We start from the raw sequence: 22279 nt of genomic DNA, 5'->3' as shown, positions 1-22279 counted from the left end.
ATATATTTCAATTTTAGGAATAATTTTGTATCAAAAATGTGTTTTTGTCCTCTCATCTTGGAAAATATAGGTTTTTGCCACTTTTTGCCAATTTGCTTGGCAAAAACCTGTTTTTGCCAGGACGGTTTTTACCGGTATTTACCATGGTTTTTTCCACCGGCGGCAAAATCTTGCCAACCCTGCTGTGAAATAGGGATAAATATCTAAACTAACCAAAAAAAAGGTGCTAAAACTAAGGTTTTATTTCCAAATTGAAAACATAAAATGAACCAGACAATAAGATGAAACTAAGAAAAAAAAGAAAGAAAAAGGGATGGATGCGGTTAGCAGAAAATTACTTTATAACGTTTTTGAATTTTTGGGATGGAAAGAAAACCGTGTTCAGATAGACACTCAACAAATGTGATGACAGGAAATTTTGAGCAGGTCATACGTATGCCGTTGAAGATTGCCAACAGATATTCAATATATATAATATATATATATAATACATATATTGAATATCTGTTGGCTAATAGATTAGGAACAATTAATTATTTCAATCAATTATTTGCCAATAGATTGTGAATTAGCAAAGACAGATTATTCACAAAGATTTGGGTAAGTGCAAAATCAGTTTAAATTTTGTGCTATACTCATTGAAAATACATGGATTTGATTTGTTTCCAAAAGAGGCTAACAGAAGCTCATTCCAGCCGCTTTATCAACAATGTCAAAAGTGCACTTTGAGGGTGAAAAAAGGTATTATGTTATCATGGTTTATCTATGCTTCCCCGCAGCGAATTTTTAAGGCTTTATTCAGAGAAATTTTTTTTATAAATTACCATCTCATACCTGTAAACATTCGAGAATTAAAATAACGGAGATTTGACTAGCGACGTTTTTCGGGCAATGCATACAGATTGACTATATCACGCATAAACAGGTAAGTCAAAAAGAGAAACGCAAAATTGAAAATATCATAAGCACTTACAAATGCTATAAAAAATACGTACATTAATCTTAGTCTAATGAAGTTTTTTAAAACCATTAATCATAATTGCTCAAACTATATCATTTCCGGATTTAATTTTTGGGAACATTTTTCATTAAAGACCGCTCCCATGATCAGAGCAGTTCAAAGGCTAATTATGTTCCACGAAAAAATATGTAAAAAGGCATTCTAGGAGATTTACTGCATACTCTTTCGTCATTGAAGAAAAAGTTGTTATTGCATTATTTTTATTAGAAGCAGCAAACAAAACCAGATGCTTCTTCCCTGCCAAATGTTGTTGCATGTCTCTTTTTTTGTGAAGCTAAGATCACAATAACAAAGTGTGTAAAAAACATGATTTACCTCTCGTTGAGATTTTTTTTAAGCAGGCGAATTCAGTCAAATACTTTTGAAGATATCGTAACTTTATCGATCTTCGAAACTTAAGACTTGGTGTTGAAAACAAAATTATTTTCCTGTTTTGATGATCAGTAAAAATACAATGTAAACAAAGTTATAGCCAGATTCCTGTAAGTACATAACATGTTATTGGAGAAAAATGATTCACTGAACAAACACCAACTTTCTCCTTAAATTCGGTTTGGTTAGTGCAGCATTGCAAGAACTAGTCAACTGACCATAGTGATATCTGTTGAGGAATAAAAGAAGTATTTTGCCATTAACAGATATTTTATCTATAACTTTTTTCTCATTCCCTCAAAAAATATGGAGAAATTCAAGAATATACGGGTAAATGGAAGATAGTTGTAAAATACGGGAATCTTTGTTTAAAAAAAAACAAAACAGGAGACTTGACAGATATGACAATTAGTGAAAATGATCAACTAAAAAAATACATACCAAACATATTTGTAGGAGCAAAATGCTATCAAATCAAACATTCGAATAGAAGATGAAGCACTTGACAAATAAAGAGCAATAAATAAAACACCAATTTCTAAGACAGACCATCCTAATGCAGAACTAGCTTGCATTCCTAACTGCTCAGGGCTGAATCTAAAAAATTACATATTATATGTATATATATATATATATATATATATATACACACACACATGCATATCACATTTTTTTATCTTAGAGGATCACAAAATAAGATTTAACAAAATTTGTACAGACTTAAATAAACAAATCTATGAATTTAATAGTAATTTATATGCATAAAATTTTTTTTAAATTAAAATGAATCTTTTATTATTTTTATTACATAAAATTTTCATAATAATATTATTGTAAATGGAGCTCGATATATGCCTTAAAAAGCGTTAGATAAATTAATTTAATAATGAATCATACATAATTACTTCAAGATTAATCTGAATAAGGTTTAATTTTCCATTTCTTTTACCTACATACATTAATTCTTAATAAATAACATTTAATTTTGATGATAATTTTTTTAGTTTGGGAGAAATTTCAGACAAAAATATTTTGCCATGGTAAGGAAATATTTCTGTTCCTCCAAAAACTTGTAATTATGTTTCTTGATAATTTGTTGAGTTTGTATCATGAGCTTTTACTACAGGCTGAACATAAAGAATAGATTCTCTGATTTTTCTATTTCTTCTGATTTTTGTCACTGATAGCATAATTTTTATTGCTACTAATTTATACTGCTAATTTAGCTCTGGCTTCCCCATGAAAAGTGCACAGATTTTCATCTTATATGATATGCTTTAAAGATTTAGACAATATTAAGCTCTTTGGACAATGTTAAGCTCGTTAAATTTGTTTTAGAACTCACCGTTGCTAAGTATGCGCCATATATAATTTTCATTCATAGGGCCAAAAATTTTCCTCAAAATTTATCTTTCATAGATCAGCAGTTTAATCTTATTCTTAGTAAGCTTCCAATATTCATACAGAACTAGTAGTGATTTAAGGTTTTATATATATTGATCTTTGCTCATTTGAGAAATTTGGATGTTAGTATTTTCTTAAAACTATAAAAAATTCTGTTTGACATCATAAGACGATTACTGTTGCTATGTCATTATTTTTGTTAATTAATGCTATAAGGTCTTTAAATTAAGTAACTCTATTAAAGCTGTACTCTATTAACTGTAATAATCTACTTCAAGAAACTTAGGATTGATCTTTTTTTAATTACAAAATAAATAAATAAATACAAGAAGAATAAGTTAATAAAATTTAGTATGTGTAAGGCTTCAGATAGATAGCTTTTAGAGATAAAATGAACACACATTTCATTTTTGATTATTTATTTTTTTGCTGCTGTTATATCAGACATGTGAAAAGTAATTATAAGAGTAACAGGTACCATTTACATGAGACATTAACTGTCAGTTAATATAAATAGATGCCAAATGATTAAACATCATTTCAGATTGAAGATTAATATTTTGATTTAGCAATATTTTTCTAATAAATGTTTAATTACTATTTTTTTTAAAAATATTTTTTTTAAATTATTTAATAAAATTATTAACTTTAAATGCATTAATGAGACAAAAAAAACTTCTACCAGATATCTATTTATTGATATAAATAAACCCAAACAGAACAATAGTGTTCGATGGTCAGAATTCTTTTCAGGATTGGTACCAATTTTACTTTTAAAAAAATATTGAACTTAAAGATACTTTAAACCCAAATCAAGTACTTTTCTTATGGATCTTTGATTAAAATTCTTTGACAGTTTAATGATTTTTTTCATGTTGACAAAATTCGTTGAACTTTTCCCAATTCAGTGATCACCCTGTAGAAATATTCAACTAATATTTAAAATAATAGCTCCTAACTCTACATGTCACATGGAATGTAATATTATTTTCTAAATGTAAACCAATATAACCAATTCGTAAAACCACTGTATTAAAGTGCAAAATATGAACAATGAATATATAAAAATATAGAAATAGACATTTTCATCACTTCTTAATTCCATAAACTATATATATATAAAATGAGATTACCTATAATAGGTAAGTGGACACCATAAAATAAATTAAATTTTTTTAAAGAATTTTTTCAAAGTTTTAAAAATTGAAAATCCTTGAAATCAAGTTACATGTTTTTTGTAAAACACCCCATTGACTCAACTGCAATAACATAGCTAGCATGAAAGCTTTTAGTCTTCTAAAGGCAAGTTTTGCCTTGGTTTTTGTCTTGGGAGTTTTCTTTTTTAGTAGGATTCAAGATTACAAGGTTATAAAGAATAATATTATTGCATTGAATATATCCATGTATACAATCGATCAACCAATAGTGATAAAATTTAAAACTATAAAATAAAAAATGACGACATAAAGTGCTGAATATTTTATTTTATAACCGTCGCTGAACAGCTGACCCAATTTTTGGGTTTCTAACTACTAATGTTCAACTCCGTAGCGTTGTAATTTTGAACCCAGTCCAGAAGACAAGGGAATTTCTGGATCAAGTATCGGGAGAAATTTGCCTTCGTGGAGGACTTATTGATGGAACTAATCCACATCTGTGTTACATAGTGGAAAAACACAAAAACCTGACAAGGTCAGTCTGACGACAAGGGGGCTCTAACCCATGATCTGTCTACCACTCAGGCTATTTTATGTCAGCACTGCGGTCAATGCAAGCCGGAAACGGAATTTGTATCAACCAGCCCTCGTTAGGATTCGAACACAGTTCATCTCATTGGAAGGCGTACGCTTTACCCCCTAAGCCATCAGGGCTTTCAATCACCTCTTGCTTAGTCTTTTTTTAAGCTGCCTAATTTAGAACATTACAACGACAACAATAAGAACCTTTAAAACATTAAGAACTGAAGAAAGAAGTTGAGTTTAAATCTGTGGTTTTTTGAAAACAAGTAAAATGACATTTCCAAATTTACAAGAAAAATCTTCTTTGAAAATTTTGAATTCCTATCTTTTTGAAAGCATTATTTTTCTGGTAGCTCTTAGCCCCGAGTCTGTTGATTTGGCAGTAAAAAATACAAGTTAACTATAACTTTTCAAAAAACATTTTTTCTAAAGTATATAATGAGTATTTTTTTTTTCAAAAAATATATAAAAAAAAATTTTTTTTAACAAATAGATGATGAATCTACTTCGACAATTAAGAATTTTAAGTTTACAAGAAAAATCACATTTGAAAGTTTTAAATTCCTATTTTTTTGCAAGCATTATTTTTCTGGTAGCTATTAGCTCCTAGTCTGTTGATTTTTCAGTAAAAAATACAAGATATGATTAATTAATAATTAGCTATAACTCGAAAAAAATATTTTTTCAAAAATATATAAGTAATATTAATTTTTTTAAAAAAATATTTAAATAAAATTTTATTTTACAAATAGATGAATACCTATTTTGAGATCCAAGTATGTATCCAGCAGTTAAAATATAGGTTACAAAAGCCATTGCTAAAACACAAAATAAAAATATTAAATAAATAGAGAATAGATAGTACATAAATAAATAGTTAATAGACACAACTAACTTGGAATATACAAATCAGGAGCATTGACATCATATCTTGGAGCTACAGGTTCATTTTGGTTATTAAAGTGAACAGCCCATTCCTAAAACATAATATTGAATTCAACATTAAAATAAAACTTTAAATAATTCATTTTTAAATAACTATTGCTAAATTAAAAAAATCTTGTTCATCAAGGAAACATGAGTGCCACTAAAAAAAATTCAAGACTGAACTTGTTTTTTGACCAATTAATGCAGTCTAGCATTGTTTACCAGAATTTTCAGAAATTTATAGCTCACTGACACCAAAATTTACCTTTATTACCAAAACTTACCTTTCGTTATTAAATCATTCATTTGGTTATTTTTTCTAATTTTTTTTCTTTATTTTATTAATTTATTTTTGACACAAAACAAAGCAAAAATAACATCTGGAAACATTGAAAACTTAAGACAACCATACCTTGATTTAATTTTATTGCAATAAATATCTACATTTCAATTTTTAAGATTCTACATCTTTTTTTAAGTTTTTAGCCACCAACAAGTTTTTTATACTATATCAGTTAACATTTTAAAATTTGTTTTTATTTTTATTTATGTAAAATAGTGATGATCAAAAACGTGAATTCGGGTAGTATCTTTGGCTTACAAGCTCCAATTAGCTAAGCTATATTCCAACCATAAATGGCTAGCAAGAGATTTGATTTTAAACAATCTATTTTGAGCCTTTTATCTCGTTGTTGACGCTGAGAATTCTATTGTAATAAGAAAATATCAAATGAAAGCTTCAAATAAGGCTAATCAATCGGTATACAGCGCTTCATTTCCATTTCATACTTCTTGCTTTATCAAATCATATATTTCACATTTGTTCACTAGGTAGGTAAAAATGTGTTTCCCTTTAAGGTTTTTATTACCAATGGCTCAATTCTGAATTTGTCTTCTTCAGAGTTTGACATTATCATATAATTAGTTTTTTCGTCATTAATACTCAGGCTTATTTCATTTGCAATAAAGATTAACTCTTTGTTACTTATATTAACTATTGTCTTTCTTACTATGTCAAATTAACCTACATATGTTGAAATTTGTACTAGTTTTTGCACTAATTCTGCAAAGACTTAACCCATTTAATCAATAGATATAATTGCAAGGTAATATTCAACAGCGTAGCTGATAGTAAATCACCAGGGGTCGACTGATACATTAGTTCAGCATTAAAGTTAAAGGTTTTTTTCTCTCCTGAAACCTTAAATAACACTTAGTCTAAAAAATTACCTACAATTTTATAAATATATAAACAAGTAAGTACAGTAGGGAACCGATTATCCGGAACGATCGGGACCATCGCTATTCCGGATAACTGATTTTTCCGGTTTTCTGAATCGCTACAAAAAGCAGTTTTTTTATTGTTAAACCTAACTAAAAAAAAAATTTTTTGGAAATAATCTTAAAAAGAAGAAAAAACGATGAAGTAATACACTAATGATTATTTCCAAAATGATGGTAAGGTAAACATCTTTCAAAAAAGAAAGAAAAATCCTAAAATCTTATGAGGAAAAAAAAATAATTTTTTTTTCAAAAATGGAGGGAAAATTATCGAATTTCGTTCTGGTTTTTTGGTTTTCCGGTTTTCTGATTTCCGGATAACGGGTTCTGTACTGTATAACACAATAAAATATTTCATATTGGCTTAGCTTGCAGCATCATTGTAAATGGATAAAAAAGTTTTTGTAAATTCAAGGGTCAATTTATACTTTAAAACTTACTTTATGGGTAAATGGGAAAAACAGTAATCCAAGTTTCTTCATAACATATTTTGTATCCACAGCAAAGTAGTATTTCACTTTTGAAATAGACACATATTTTTCCAGCTACAATAACATTTAACACATTAATTATAAATATAAAAGAAATTTAGATTAAAATAATAAATCCACAAAAATTATCAAAATCTAAGTTAATAAAGGTATACAGGATAAATTATTAATATTTTGCACATCTTACAAACTATTGACAAAAAAAAAGATTCCTTTAAGTTGCTTCCAATTTTTTTTTTGAATAACTGACGCACAAACACAATTTTTTGGTTATAAATTGCTACACAGAAATGTTTTGAAGTTTTCAATTTCTGATAAATCAACGCTCATAAATTGGGTTTTGTGAAACGTAGTTTGGAGTTTATAATATAATCATGTTAGTATTATCATATTTTTATATTAATAATAATATAAAAATACAACTATGATATTTTCATAATATCATAGTTATGTTTATAATAATAGACACAGTAAGCTAGAATTTTCACTTTATTCAGAAAAATATATAAAATGTTAATATAAAGCTTGCTTTTACCATGTTATTCTACTTATCCTTTATAATTTATGTATCCACAAATCTTAAATAAAGCTGTGCAAAAAATGAAGGTTTCATTCCGTAAAACACATTTCTCCTAGGATGATCACAAACACACAGGAAAATTTTTTTCAATGATTTTTCCCTGATTTTTGTAACCGGTAGACTTAATTTTATGGTTATGCCTTATTCTTGTACAAAAAATGTATCAAAAAACACTTACACTTGCATTTAAAATTAAATATAAATTTAAAAAAAAATTAAGAATGATTTTTTGGAAAAATATTGACCTTTTGGGTATTTTCAACTTAAATTTCTCCATTTCCCTTCAGTTTTGGGGTATTTTAATTCAAATTTCCTGATTTTTCAAGACTGCTAAAATTCCCTGTTCTTTGATTAATCCATTTTCACAATAAAAAGGCTTGTTATTCTAGATAAACATTCCCTTAAAAAATATAGTTTTTTAGAACAAGTTTGAATAATACATGGATAGCTGATTTTTGCTGCGGGAAATGCTTCAAGTTCAGAAAAAGATGAAATTAATGTTCAAAAAGCTGAATATGTATTTTTTTCTTTTCTAACTGCAGGCACTGAATTTTTGTTCTTCATCTCGGAAAATGGCGGAAGTGTTGCTCATTGGGCATCTGTGAACGTAAGTCACGGATGTGAGCAACATTACCCATGCCACAGATAACCGCTTATATGGTGGGCCACATTCACACAATAGAGAACAACACCCAAAGAGAAACATCCATGCCCTGAGCGGGATTCAACCCCGCAACCATTGACTTCACAGTCAGGCATGCTGACAGCTGGGTCACTTGGCTCTGGCTAAAGCTGAATATGTGACTCGGCTTCTACACTAAGCGTGTAATACTCATGCTTGTTATAGAACATAATGCGACAGAAAATAAAATTACCTTTTCTTCCACAATCTGTTTACCTTGATCGGCTATAGTCTGACCATATTGCATTGCCATGGTAGCCATTGGATCTGATAGAAGTTGCTGACCAGGAAATGCTGGCTGAGGAGGATAACTTGAATCCCAACCACCAGATCCCATACCTAGATATAACAATGTCTGTTCACTATTTACACACATTTAAAACAATTTATAATTTTTTTTTCACTGACAGAATTTGCACACTAATGAAATATAATTATTTAAGTCTTTAAAGGGTGTGTAGCTTAATCTTTCATTAAAAAATAAGCACCTTTTAAGTACTTTTTAAGCACTATGTATATTAACAAAATGCAAAATAATTTTAAAAGACTTTACATGATCATGATAAAATAACTAGCTGCTGAGAGAGTCTAAAATGAAGTCTGTAATTGAGAATCTCATGCAAAATGCAGCAGAGTTGCACATGATAGTGCAAGAATAATTCCCACTGAATCGAGCTCAGTATACGCACACACAGACCAGCAAATATTTCATCAAACATGTAAAATGATTGGTGCTTTCATAAGCTACAGAATGTCGTTATGCCGAAATAGATTGTGGTTGAATGAATTGAGAAAACGTTGAATAGAACTACTCTTTTGCATAATACGTGGCAAAAATCGACAAGGTAAAGAAGAAAAATATATCATTTCCGAAAAGAGAAAATTAAGCACTTTTTAAAAACACCCAATAAAAAAACGCACTTTTAAGGGCTTTTAAAAAATAAAATTCGGAAATGAGAACTTTTTAAAAAAGCTAAGCACCCTGCTTTATATATGAATTTGAAACTATACTATTACAGTTATAGCACAAGTTAGCCTATTTTTTTCAATAATGCAATATTTATTTATCTTATTCTTAAATGTCAATGCAATTTTAGCTTTTAGAAGCAAGACATTTTTATGATTTTTATTTGGTAATTATTCTATGTTATTTGAATAACTTGAATTTTAGAACACTTTCCACGATAGTGAATAAATTTCCATGAGCGGTGTTCATGTACATTATGGATTTCTGCCCATCGGGCGTTAGGCAAATTCCATGCCAACCAACTTATATTGCAAGCCAATATCATCTGCAGATCTTCAAGTAATGCAATATATCTAAATTTTTGTTCAGTAAAATAATAGTTTTTGTCTTCTTATGCTCAGCAGAACTCAAAGCAATATCCACAATATATTAGTATTCATATGCTCCATATATAAATATGGAAAAAAGTATACACTTCTAATATTCATATAAGATATTTAATATAAAAACTTTTTCCAGAGAAAGGAAAGTTTATGATCGTTTGATCTGCTCTATGATGTCACAACTTGAAAATGAACACTTGTGAAACTTTAGTAACTTCAAGGTTATTATTGGGCTATAATTTTATTAGCTGTTATCTTGCTTTATTACACTAAAAGAAATTAAAATTTTTACAATATATGACTCCTTTTTTTAAAAAAGAAAAATACATGAATTTATAGAAACATCAAAACTAAATTCAAAATATTTAAAGATATAAAATATTCATAAATGATAAACATTCAGTGATTAGATATATATTTAATATATTTAAAGTAATTTATATAGAATTTTGAGATACAGTACCTGGATTCTGCGGATACGGTGGAACAAATCCCCCACTTGTATCATTAAACAACTGTGGTACTGGTGGATATTGGCCATACTGATAATCTGCAGGATTATTAGGTCTATACCCTTTTTGCCTCCTAGGACCACCTGAAATATTTTAAAGAAATTATAGTTTCAGAATGTGAATAAGATTTAATTTATAAACTAATTTATGATTAAGCCTTAGCTTAGGGTTGGTATAACTGATGGACTAGAATAGAAGGTGTTATCCTATTAAGTGGCATTAGCAAAAGATTAAACAATGTGTGTTTAAAAAGTACATCACCATGTAAAGGCTAGAATGTTACTTAATTTTTTCTAAAAGGTTGTTCACTCCTTTAAATGGTGAACCACATTTTAAATCATAATCCCTGCAAAAATAAATATTTTATTTCTAAAAACATATGAATTTAAAGAGTGAATATATAAGAAACAATCAAAGCTTTTAATAAGGACTGTAGCATAGCTACTAATACAACTATTCAATTCCCATTCACTACTATATGAGACATGCCAACTCTATTTTATCTCGAGGCACTTTTCAGTAGATGATGATTGACAATGTCGGTAGCCTCCACACACACATTGGTGACTCAAACATGATTTGAAAACGCCTAGTTCGATTTGAAAACGCCTAGTTCAATACATGGTAAACAGTGAACAATTGACTTGCTATTTGTGACTTGATTGCTCATAGGAACACAGGAGTGACCACACCCACAACCGTAATCTTAATACAGCTCCCCTACGATGGCAATGAAATAAGTAGAGGTATCTATTCATCGAATTCTATTATAGATAAAATTCTGGTGGGGCAGTAACGTAGCGTAGCAACCCCTACAACTAATAAATTTCCACTCACTAGTATATAAGACATGTTAACTCGATTCTATCTTGAGGCATCTTCTGATAGATGGCTGGTAACATTGTCGGCAGCCTAACACTTTCAAGGATTAACCCGTGCATCGATGAAAAGCAACAATGTAGTATGATACTCAGAATTACATAATTTTTCTCTTTTAGTTTCTAGTAAAGAAGAATTATTTTTCATCAATATTTGCACAGTGAAACTTCTGAGAAAGACCACCCCTATGTAGCAACCACTTTTGGGAAGCATGGAATTTTTTCCACAAACTTTATGTTGTAGGAAACTTTTAGAAAAGATTTTATCTCTCCAAATGCGGAAAAGGTCATATAAGGAAACAAAAAAATATCAAAACAAATAAGTAGATCAGGGTGTGTAGCCAAATAGTTCAACAAAAAATAGATACCTTTCAAGTACTTTTTAAGCACTCAAAAAATATTTTTAGTACTATATAAATAAACAAAATGCAAAATAATTTTCAAAGACTTTACATGATCATGATAAAATAACTAGTTTCTGACAAAGAACTTTTTTTCTTGATTATATTAGCCGTTATAAAATGATCATGAGATTTTTCCGTTCTACATCAGAGGGCGGAAAATGAAGCCTGAAATTGAGAATATCTTGCAAAATGCAGCAGAGTTGCACATGAAAGTGCAATAATCTCCCTGAACCCAGCTCAGTAGACGCACATGCAGATTCCCAAGTATTTCATCAAGCATGTAAAATGATTGGAGCTTTCATATGCTATGAACGAAATGGATCGTGGTCGAATGAATTGTGAAAATGTTGAATAGAACAATGTGAAAAGCACGCTTTTGCATAATATGTGGCGAAAATTCACATGGTAAAGAAATAATATCTCATTTTCAAAAAAGGGAAGTTAAGCACTTTTTAAAAACACCCAATGAAAAGAGCACCTTTAAAGCCTTTTTAAAAATGAAAATCAAAAATAAACTCCTTTAAGCACTTTTTAAAAATGCTACGCACCATGTAGATTAAAATGTATTCAAAATATTTGTGTGAGAGTCTTATTTAGAGAGTTCTTAATTAACGATATAACCTCATGTTGCAGTCAGAATGCATTAAAAATGATGCTATCAATGATTTACTTATTGTGTGGAAAATTAAGTTAGAAAAAAAAGTGTTTAGAAAAAACAAGCATGTGAAACAAAACCCTTAATATCTCTTAAAGCTAACAAATTTTTATGACATAAAATTAAATGCAAACTTAAACAAAAAACTTGATTGGTAAATTTATTACACATATCAGTTGGGATCATTTTTATAGACGTTAAATTTTATTCATAGATTCGTCTTTCCATGATGCCACTAGAAGTAGCATTTTCGCACCAAGAAAATGACATTGACTAAAAATAAAATTGTTTGCGAAAAATCATGTACCTTCGATCGCAATTTTGAAGTCAATGGAGGTAACCTCTAGAACGACCATTTTACTGTGGTACGAAGAGTGGTTGCTCCCGAGAAGTCTCACTGTTAGGACTGGGCGATACATTGATTCATAGGAAAACATCGACGCTGTGTAATCATTGGCAATCCGATGTTTAGATTGGGGTCTTTTACGAAGCATCGGAAATTCTGGTGTACGACTGGTGGGTACGATGTTTCCCGATGATGCAAAGAGCGATTCTTAAGGTTCAACATCGATGGTCGCAAGAGTGCACAAAGAGCATTCCCCCCGATCACGAGGTGACATCGATTGCCGTGACGATCTTTTCTTGTGTGTTTCTTCCTTCACGAATTATCAAATAGCAATGTGCTGATATGATGAATTCCGACGTACTAGGAGTGAAACTAACTCATCGCCAATGAAAGATGAAAAAGTGCTTTCTTCAATTCTTGCAAATTTAATTTCTCTAAGGATTATTTATGTTTTGCTATTTGACAATACTTTGAGATAATTTTTGTTTTGTTGAAGAAAAGATCGCTTTTCATCTGTTCCGATAAGACTTTTTCCTTATTTATTTTTTTACCTATTTATTTTTCTTTGTTAAATCTGAAGAATTGCATTCCTTCAATATGGATAAGATATTTTCCTTAATAATTTTGTATAAAGCTGCAATTCTGCATATTGACCACGTTTTCAATTATTAAAAAATTAATATTATTATTAGAAAATATAAAAAAATCTAATATTTTTGCAAAAAATTTTGGCAAACAAGTTTTTAAAACAAATTTCCGTTTTAAGACAGTCGTTTCGTTTTTATTTCTTTAGCATTTTCTTTTTCATCTTGATTGCTTTTCAATATTTCTCGACCTTCCTTATTTATAACGATTTTTAAAAGAGTGTGCAGTTAAATTTTATTTTCACAAAATATACTTTAGCAACATAATGCATTAGGTTAGCAATAATTCTGAAAATAAAATTTTGAATAATTGATTTTTACAATATTGAAGCCATATTAATTTCCATCGTATCCTTTTCCAGGAAATTTTATTTTTATACTAATTTTTCCTTATTTCCTCAAAAATATTGAAGGTTACCACCCTCAATAAATTCAATAAATTATTGAAGGATGTTCATCAAGAAATTCTGGAGAATGAAAGGCCAAGAGGTTATACGCATCGGTTGTTCTAAGTATTCTATCTTTCTCAATCCATCATTTTTTAAAAATATTTTTCTATTAAGTTTTTCATATTTCCGTTTATAAAGATTTTTAAATTGTTGGCTCAAAGCACATGTTAAATTTTATTTTATTTTCATAATTGTATCTATTTTATTTTTACAGTTGGTTGACACACTTTGCAGCAGGCTAATACTTTTCTTCTGATTTTTACGTATTAGGACTTAATCTTTAGTGGTTTGAGGGAGAGACCTCAAATATGCTAATTAGTTTAAGCAGACAATATTTTAAATTATGAAGTGAGGCATAAAAACGTACTTATCTGAATACATTTTTTGACGGATTATGATTCCTGACCCTCAAAATATTAGGCGTAGCTGTAATCTGAGAAATATAGATCTAATAGTTTGGTCAGGAGAGCGATCGAAAGTTAGGATCTCTTGATGTTAATGCTACTTTTTGGGTATTCCGTCACATCGCGAGAACTTTTTACTCGAATGGAAAAATTTTAGCACAAAATTATAAAATTCGTTCATTGAAAGATTATTTTATGCAAAAATGATTTTAATTCATTTTTTTTATTAGTAATAGCCAAAGAAGTATACAATTTTTGTAGAATATAATTTTTTATTTCAAAATAAAAAAGTTAAAAGAAATTAGTTGAATAGTTTCTGAAAAATAAATTTCAAAAAATCAGACTTTTTGAAATCCGATTACTAAGTCAAAAATAATTTTTTTTTCATGCACTACACTCTATCCTCAAATATTAATTGCTAAAATATTCATGTTAAGATAAATTTATTACAATATAAAAGCTGAAAAAAATGCACCAATTTCTCCTAATTTTATTTTACAGAAAAATTATTTCTTAATGTAATAATTTTTTAATGTGTTTTTGTCAAAGATACCTAACTATCGTTAAGAATGTTGAAAATTAACAATAATTTTTATTGGTCAAGGTTGAAATAATATTCTCTTTTTTTTTACCTTTCTTAATTCATCCTTAAAGATAATTTACTAATTTTTTTCAAAGCTGCATGTAAAATTTTAATTAATTATTCGTTTCACTAGTTAACTATATTTATTAAATACCCTCTTTCTTTCATTTAAAAACTTTTTTCCGATTTTTTTCAGCAAAATCTGAAGGTTGAAAAGATGTGTTTTGTTTAAATTGAAAAAGACAGAATTATTTTAATCCAAAAGAAGAAAATAATCAAAATAAAAATAATAAATAAAAAAATAGAAAAAAACCCATTACAATAAATACTTTTTACTAAACATTGATGTACCAGGCTATAAAGTCATACATTTAGTTTACTCCTATCTTTAATTTTCCCCATTGATTATATTTTTTATATAACTTTATTGAAATTAAATACAACATTCAATTATAAATCACTTAGTTGCTTACCTATAAAATGAATATAATTCGGATAATGTTAATTTGATGCATTTTGGCAGATTTTCACTTTTCATAAATTTTATCTGAATATCCCTCTCTTGAAATTTTACTCTCTGTTTTCCCCAAACACACAAAGTTTAAATTCTAAAAATCTAATATATATATTTAAAATTTAAATTTTACTTTTACTTCACAGTAGCATCAAATAAATAAAAAGCAAAGTTGTGCAAGAATGCAAAATTTGGCAAAACCAAATGTGAAACAGTAACGTGACATCATGATGTATCGAAACATCGCAATGTTTGAGTGGCGATGCATCATGATGGTGAAATCTTAACATCGTCCAGTCCTACTCACTGCATATTTAAAGTTTGGTTATATTTCTGCATACGCAATTTTTTTTGCACAGAAGGATCATGCGTCCGAGAGGATGCACAATAACTTAATTTTTTGAGACCTCTGTATGATTTTTGATGTATTTTACGTGTTATAGCACCTAAACAATATCATCATCATCATAGTTGGCCAGGCAGCCCAATATGAGCCAATGCCTTCCTCTGAAGATTTCTCCATAACGACTTCCTAAACAACATCACTGTAAATATATTTTGACAAGTTTATATATCTTTCAAGTAGAAGCAATTTATCTCTAATTTATTTATACTTTAGTAAAATTTATAAATTTAAAAAAAAAAACATACCTTTATCTTCTTCTGAAATTAAAATTAGGATTTATAAAAATATTTCATTTTTAATAATAAGACAAAATTAAAAGTGTTGCATTAATTAAAATTAAATGTTTAATCTACATAAAAAAAAATAACAAAAAATATTTGTTAATGTATATAATTCACACATTCAAGTAGGTTCATAGCTAGAATTTTATTTTGAAATATATTACAACTACAATTCAAATTAATATATTTTCCTCTGGAAACATTTTGAATTGGAATCCTGTTTGCAATTCTTAATACAATTTCACAATTCAAATTAGCAACTTAATTAAGTTATAATTTGTTAATTCTTTTAGCTTTATTAACCCCCAGAAACATTCATCGTAATGAAATATCAAGCTTTTATGCACGTAAAATATCTGGGTTCGGGAGTCACCTTTAACAATTTAGACTTCGTTAAAGTTTTCAAGTTACCAAAATGATTGAACTGAACTAGCTTAGTATTGGAAGAAGTCAAACACAATATTCATGACTACAATTATCAACACTTTCTATTTTATATGAACATATCCATTTACTTCAACCTTAAGATAAATATTAAGTTCGCTCTAGGAATAAAAAAGGGCAGGGTGCTTCCTCTCAGAAAAGGGCACTCACTTAACACCGTGAAATTTTTTATCAAAATGTGTAATATTATGTAATAACTGAATTTTATCCTCAACAATTTTTAAATTACCTTCTAATACTATTTTATGTGTATTTTTAAAAGTAATTTTCTCTCAGAATCAGAATAAGAGAAAAATTTGTAATTTATAAAAATAATGAAAAGAATGCTGAAAGACAATATCTGCGCATAAATTTTTTTCAAAAAAACTATAAAAAAAAAAGAATGCAAAAAAGATTGAACTGATAAACAGCTTGAAAGCTTCTTTCTATAATTTAAACTGAAAATTATGAGAAAATTGACATTTAAAAGTGTATTTTATTTTTTTAAAAAATAAAGGTTTTTACTTTAAAAAAATTATCAATATCTTTTTTTGAAAAAAAGAGATACTTGTAAACATTTAACCAGTTGACAATAATCATAATGATGTAAATATTTGTAATAGTAAACAGAATTAAACCTATAAACACAGTGAATTTTACCTAGGCGTAATTATTATTTAAACAGTGAACTTATATTTTTTTAAATGGATTATGATTAAAAAGGCAGTGTTTTTAAGGGATGATGTCTTATTTTTACAAAAAGAGCCAAGAGAGCAGATTTATTTGGATCAAAGGGCAAGCAGAGCGGGCTGCCCTTCTAAAAGCACTGGAGGAAAACACTGTAGTTACTATATTACTTTTTTATTACTGAACAAAAATTATTATGATTTATCATTGAAAACTACATTACTATTTATTATTGAAAAAAATTAAAGAAAATAAATTCAGATACTTACTAGCTCTTCTTGCAGCAGATGGATTCATGATCAAAAATTCTTTAACTGATCTGAAATTACAAGCATATTACATGAAAATAAGAAATCTCTTAAATAAAAATAAATAAATAGAGCATATATATTAACAGTAATTTTTTTTATCATTTGCAGAAAAATAACAATGCAAAAAATAAATAAATAAAAAAATCAAATTCAAATAAGATGTCGAATTATATAGGAGTTGAAACTTTATCATAAGGTATGGAGGCAAATGGCTTGGTAAACCTGATTTGACCTAAATTATACAGGTAAAAAAAAAAGCTATGACGCACAAAACTAAACAAGAAAATGCTAAAAAAATTACAATAATAATTTTTTAATTAAATTAAAGGGGGGAAATGAAAGAATTATGTTTGTGAATAAACTTTGCCTCACCTCATCAATTGAATGATACACAGCACATAAAATAAAAAAGTGAACACCCTGAATAACTTTTGATCCAATAATCAGGACAATTCCATGATTACTCTTTGTACACATCAATTTGCTTTTACTTAAAAGCTTTTGGTTTCAAATGAAATAATTTTTTGCAAAATAACAAGGAAAAATGTCTACTATTCATATTTATACAAGAAAAACGATAAATTTTATAAAATAGTAAATTTGAAATATGGTTACTCTTGTTAGCTGAAAAAAATGTGACAATGCAAATTCACATTAATGATTATATTATCTAAACCAGGGGTTTCCAACTTACATGAGGCCGGGGGCTGCACTTAAAAACACCAGTCAAAAGGCAGGCCTGAACTTTATCAAAATTTTATATAGGACTCTTATGTTTGAAGGAATATTAAATATTACTGTCAGGTTTTTATCATGTTGTACAAAACAAAAGTATTGGATTACAAATTAAAATAAGAAGTAGATTTTTACCTGGGAATTTTTTTTTTTTTTTTTTTGCACTGTTGGTATATTAAATTTCACAGAAACGAAGAAATTAGGTGTTTTTTAAAGAAAATTGTTGGCAAAAAAATGACAGCTAATATATTTTAGCTCGTGGGCCGAGGCGCCAGTTGGTAACCACTGATCTAAACTATATAATAAAATCTTATTATTTCAAATAATTTCAAGAAAAGAATATAGAAAATAAGAAAACCTGTCAAAATGTAATGTCAGTCCCCATGGAATTGCCCAGAAGTGTTTCCTTAATAAATGTTATACTAGAAGCTAAGAGTAGATAGAACATAGGATTTATGTGGTCATGAACAAACACAAAGAGAAACAGGTGGTAAATGCTAAACAACATCTTTTTTTAAAAGAAGCATTCTTCTCCAATCATTGTGGTGAGAATAAAGGAACCTTATTGGTAAGTTTTTCATTGGAAAACATCCATCACCAAAAAGAATTAGATATGGATGGTTGACTGAATATAAACAATAGACTAAGACCGGAAGAAATGTAGAAAACTTCAGGCGTATCCCTCCGCTTACAAGGCGATGCGTGAACAGGCCTAATATTCTAGGAATTCTTATTGAGAATTTTGTTCAAATTCACATGAAATTTTACCATTTATAACAGTTATCTGAAATTCATAAATTCTAAAAGGCCGTGAGCCTAACAAAAATGTAAGAAAATTAATATTACAATACAAATTAAGTATAAGGTTTGCCATATTTTGAGTGTCTTCCCTTATTTGACTAAAACTACGTAAAATATAGCCGTTCGATATTCTTTGGGTAGCATCATAGCATGTTTTCGAGGTCTTCCGTATTCATTTATTATGTTGAAAGTTAAATTGAAAGAGCACATGATATTGCAAACGCTACAAGAGTAATAATATTGAATCAGGGTTAGCAAGGTTTAGGACAGAAGGGATTAATGCACAGTTTAAGCCGTCCTGTCCAAAACCCTTTTGTCCAATTGTCTTAAACTGTCCAAAACCCTTTTACTCAAAATATGTTGCAATTTTATCAAAACAATATTTAAAAGGTAAAATAAACATAGAACTAATAACATATTGATAATTAAATCTACTACAGAGTATTTGTTTATAAAAGTATAATGTTTTATTAATATTGTCTGACTCTTCAATTTAAACATTAAACAAAGGAAGATTAATCAGTAATCCAGTTCAATTGGTCCTCTCATTCAATAGTACATAACTGAAGTTTGACCTTGCCATACAGGTTAAGTAAGTTATTAGGGACTGAGTGCTTGGTTAGTCATAAACAGGTTTATTTATCTATAGTATTATTCAAGAATACTTTTATTTCATTCATGTTCATTTCTTTTAGCATAGTGGCGATACATCACCCCTGTCACTAACTGAAACTGATGTTATGCCCCTCAAAACTGTTAATACATTTTTCAGTTATTTTGTATTTCCAATTTAAACTAATATATTTATATTTAAAAACATTTTTTTTTTAATAGATGTCTTTTTTATCATCCTGTAAAGCAGAAATTATAGCATTTATTTAAAAAAAATATTGTGAAAAATAAAAGGCTAATTTTTAAACAAATTTAGTATATTTTTTAAAAAAAATCATTATTTTTAATATTGCATTATTAATCCTTATGCAAAAACATTATTTATCAGTATTAAAAGCATATTTATATTTAAAGGATTTGGTATTCACTTTTGTTGTTCAATGAATTGTGGAGCTTCAAAAATTATAAACCTTTTCCTATTAAATTATATTATTTTCCTTTAATAAGTTAAAGTAAATTGTATAAAAAAATATCAAATATTCATTGATACGTGTAATTATTATGTGTACAATGGTTACCCCTATAGAATTTTTACCTTTTACCTAAGTTCAAGGTTTTGGACACTTTAAGACAGTTTTATTTAGTTTAGGACAGTTTTATCCAGTTTAAGACAGTAAGACCCACGTGTCCTGTCCAAAACCTCAACCCTGTATTGAATGGCTCGCTTTTCCAAGTTTAGGCGAAAAAATCAATCAAATGTAGTAACCTGGAAGTATTATGATGAATTTTAATCACAAAAGTCATCTGCTCTTAGCTTCACACGATCAACCATCCATTTCCTAGACGGTGAAGGAGCAGTAACCATATATTTAGAGAGACTGCTGCATTAGAAATTCTTATAACTACTTAAAAGTTTTTTGTACATTGCTGCTTGGCTCAACTGGCAGTCAGATGATGAGGGACTTTACATTGTTAACAGCAATTTTTTAAAAAGTGTTAAATTTTTATTAACATTCTGATACTTTTTTTTGACCGCTTCAAAAAAAAATTCACCAATTTTTATAAAAATTTGGTGATATTTCTGTATTGTGACCTGTAACAAATAAGGGGAGATTTAACTTCCAGGCAGAGGCCCACGAGAAACTGAAAGAACATCACAGAAAGGGACCAACTCAAAAGGTATAACTCGTAGTTGCCCCTGGGAAAACATCAACATATCTTTTTTAAAAAAAATTTCTTAGTTTAAAATCTATTTGGCACCTAGGGGATTGTAGTTTAGGCAACAGATCACGATTCAGTATGAAAATACCCATAATCAGTAATGAAAATATAACTCATTTGATACCTCTTTTTTTTATTTATTATTTTTTTTACAAAAAGTACCTAAAAGAGAGTATTTTATAAAACAAAACTTGTAGAGAAGTTTCTAACACAAAATTAAAATTAACTACGATTTTTTTTTCAGTAGAAAAAAAAGTACCTAACGACACTAATAACTTTTATAAATAATTGGAAAAGTATTCAAAATACATTTAGATACGCCAACATAAATAAAAATTAACTTAAGAAAAACGAAACTTAAATATCACTGTAATTTACAATATTAATACCTGTATGAAGAGTAAAAAGTAGACAGAAGAATCTCGAAAATAAAAACTACAAGTATAATTAATTTATTTTGAGAACTCAATGAAGCAATTTATTTTTATTTTTGAATTAGAGAATAACTAAATAGGATGACTAGTACAAATGCCAATATCATTTATCCCAGATAATCAGTATTAAATTTTAAACTCCTTAAATGAAAACATTTTTTGCGGAAAGAAAACAAAAATTAGCACGCATCAGGAAGCTAATATAAAGCAAGCACTTACGTATAAATTTACATGAGACATAAAAATTGTTCACAGATGTGTCAGTTTGTCAGAGGAAAAAAACAAACATGACCCAACAGTTACGGACAAGGATGAAATCTTTTTTTTGTATTTAACTTATGATTACGCTAAATAGTGCCGTAAGAGGAAATGAAGGTCATATCTTCTCAATGGCAACAAAAAACCGATTTGTTGTTAGTTGTGCTAGTTCTGATTTAGAAACGTCCCGTAGTGGACTGATCGTTAAGACACGGTTCCCAGCAGATCACCGAAGTCAAGCATCACTGGCTGCGGTCAGTCTGCGGGTGGGTGACCACTTGGATCAGTCTGCGTAGGGACCGAGGGTGTGCGGTATTGATCCTCGTTAAACTGTGCTACCGTAAAGTGCTCGACTTTGCGCGCAGGTCGTCGGGCTACCGAAGCGGGGGTGCTATCCCCTCCGCAGAGGATCAAAATTGTGATGGCATGCCTTCGGATCATCCTCAGGGATGTTTCCCAGACCGTCGCCAATAGCCCATTGTGCAGCTCTAGTGCGACGTAAATGAACAACAAGAACATGATTTAGAAACATAAAAAATTGATAATAAATTGTATTTTTACTTTAAAATTAATGAAACTTTTAACTCGATTTAGAAATATGTATTAACTTAGTTAATTACTTATTAATAATTAATTTGATAATTTAATTTTACAATTCTAAACTACAGACAGTTGTTGTTGTAGTTCATTTACGTCGCACTAGAGCTGCTGTTGTTGTTGTTGTAGTTGTTACTTTTACGTCGCACTAGAGCTGCACAATGGGCTATAGCCGACGGTCTGGGAAACATCCCAGAGGATGATCCGAAGACATGGCATCACAATTTTGATCCTCTGCGGAAGGGATGGCACCCCCGCTTCGGTAGCCCGACGACCT

At 28.9% G+C, this 22279-nt stretch overlaps 1 protein-coding gene across 2 annotated transcripts in view; it reads right to left on the bottom strand.

Moving 5' to 3' along the window:
* The window catches only part of LOC107444431 (Yip1d-interacting factor 1), a 30504-nt gene extending 8998 nt beyond the window's left edge, over positions 1 to 21506 (bottom strand). Inside the window, exons 1-8 of one of the 2 annotated variants that reach the window (XM_016058561.4) lie at positions 21367 to 21506; positions 17303 to 17352; positions 10311 to 10442; positions 8691 to 8836; positions 7185 to 7289; positions 5432 to 5513; positions 5297 to 5354; positions 1835 to 1990 (exon numbers count right to left, since the gene is read on the bottom strand). In XM_016058561.4, the coding sequence (XP_015914047.1) occupies positions 1835 to 1990; positions 5297 to 5354; positions 5432 to 5513; positions 7185 to 7289; positions 8691 to 8836; positions 10311 to 10442; positions 17303 to 17330 (707 nt within the window). In that variant the 5' untranslated portion in view covers positions 17331 to 17352; positions 21367 to 21506. Of the gene's footprint in view, positions 1 to 1834; positions 1991 to 5296; positions 5355 to 5431; positions 5514 to 7184; positions 7290 to 8690; positions 8837 to 10310; positions 10443 to 17302; positions 17353 to 21102 lie in introns of both variants that reach the window. The other variant, XM_016058562.3, reaches the window with a different exon arrangement.
* Between the last annotated feature and the right edge of the window lie 773 nt (positions 21507 to 22279).

This window comes from Parasteatoda tepidariorum, chromosome 7, assembly GCF_043381705.1.
Source record: "Parasteatoda tepidariorum isolate YZ-2023 chromosome 7, CAS_Ptep_4.0, whole genome shotgun sequence".
NCBI classification, from domain to species: domain Eukaryota; kingdom Metazoa; phylum Arthropoda; class Arachnida; order Araneae; family Theridiidae; genus Parasteatoda; species Parasteatoda tepidariorum.
The sequence above is the reverse complement of the archived record's forward strand: the minus strand, read 5'-3'. Positions and strand labels throughout refer to the sequence as shown.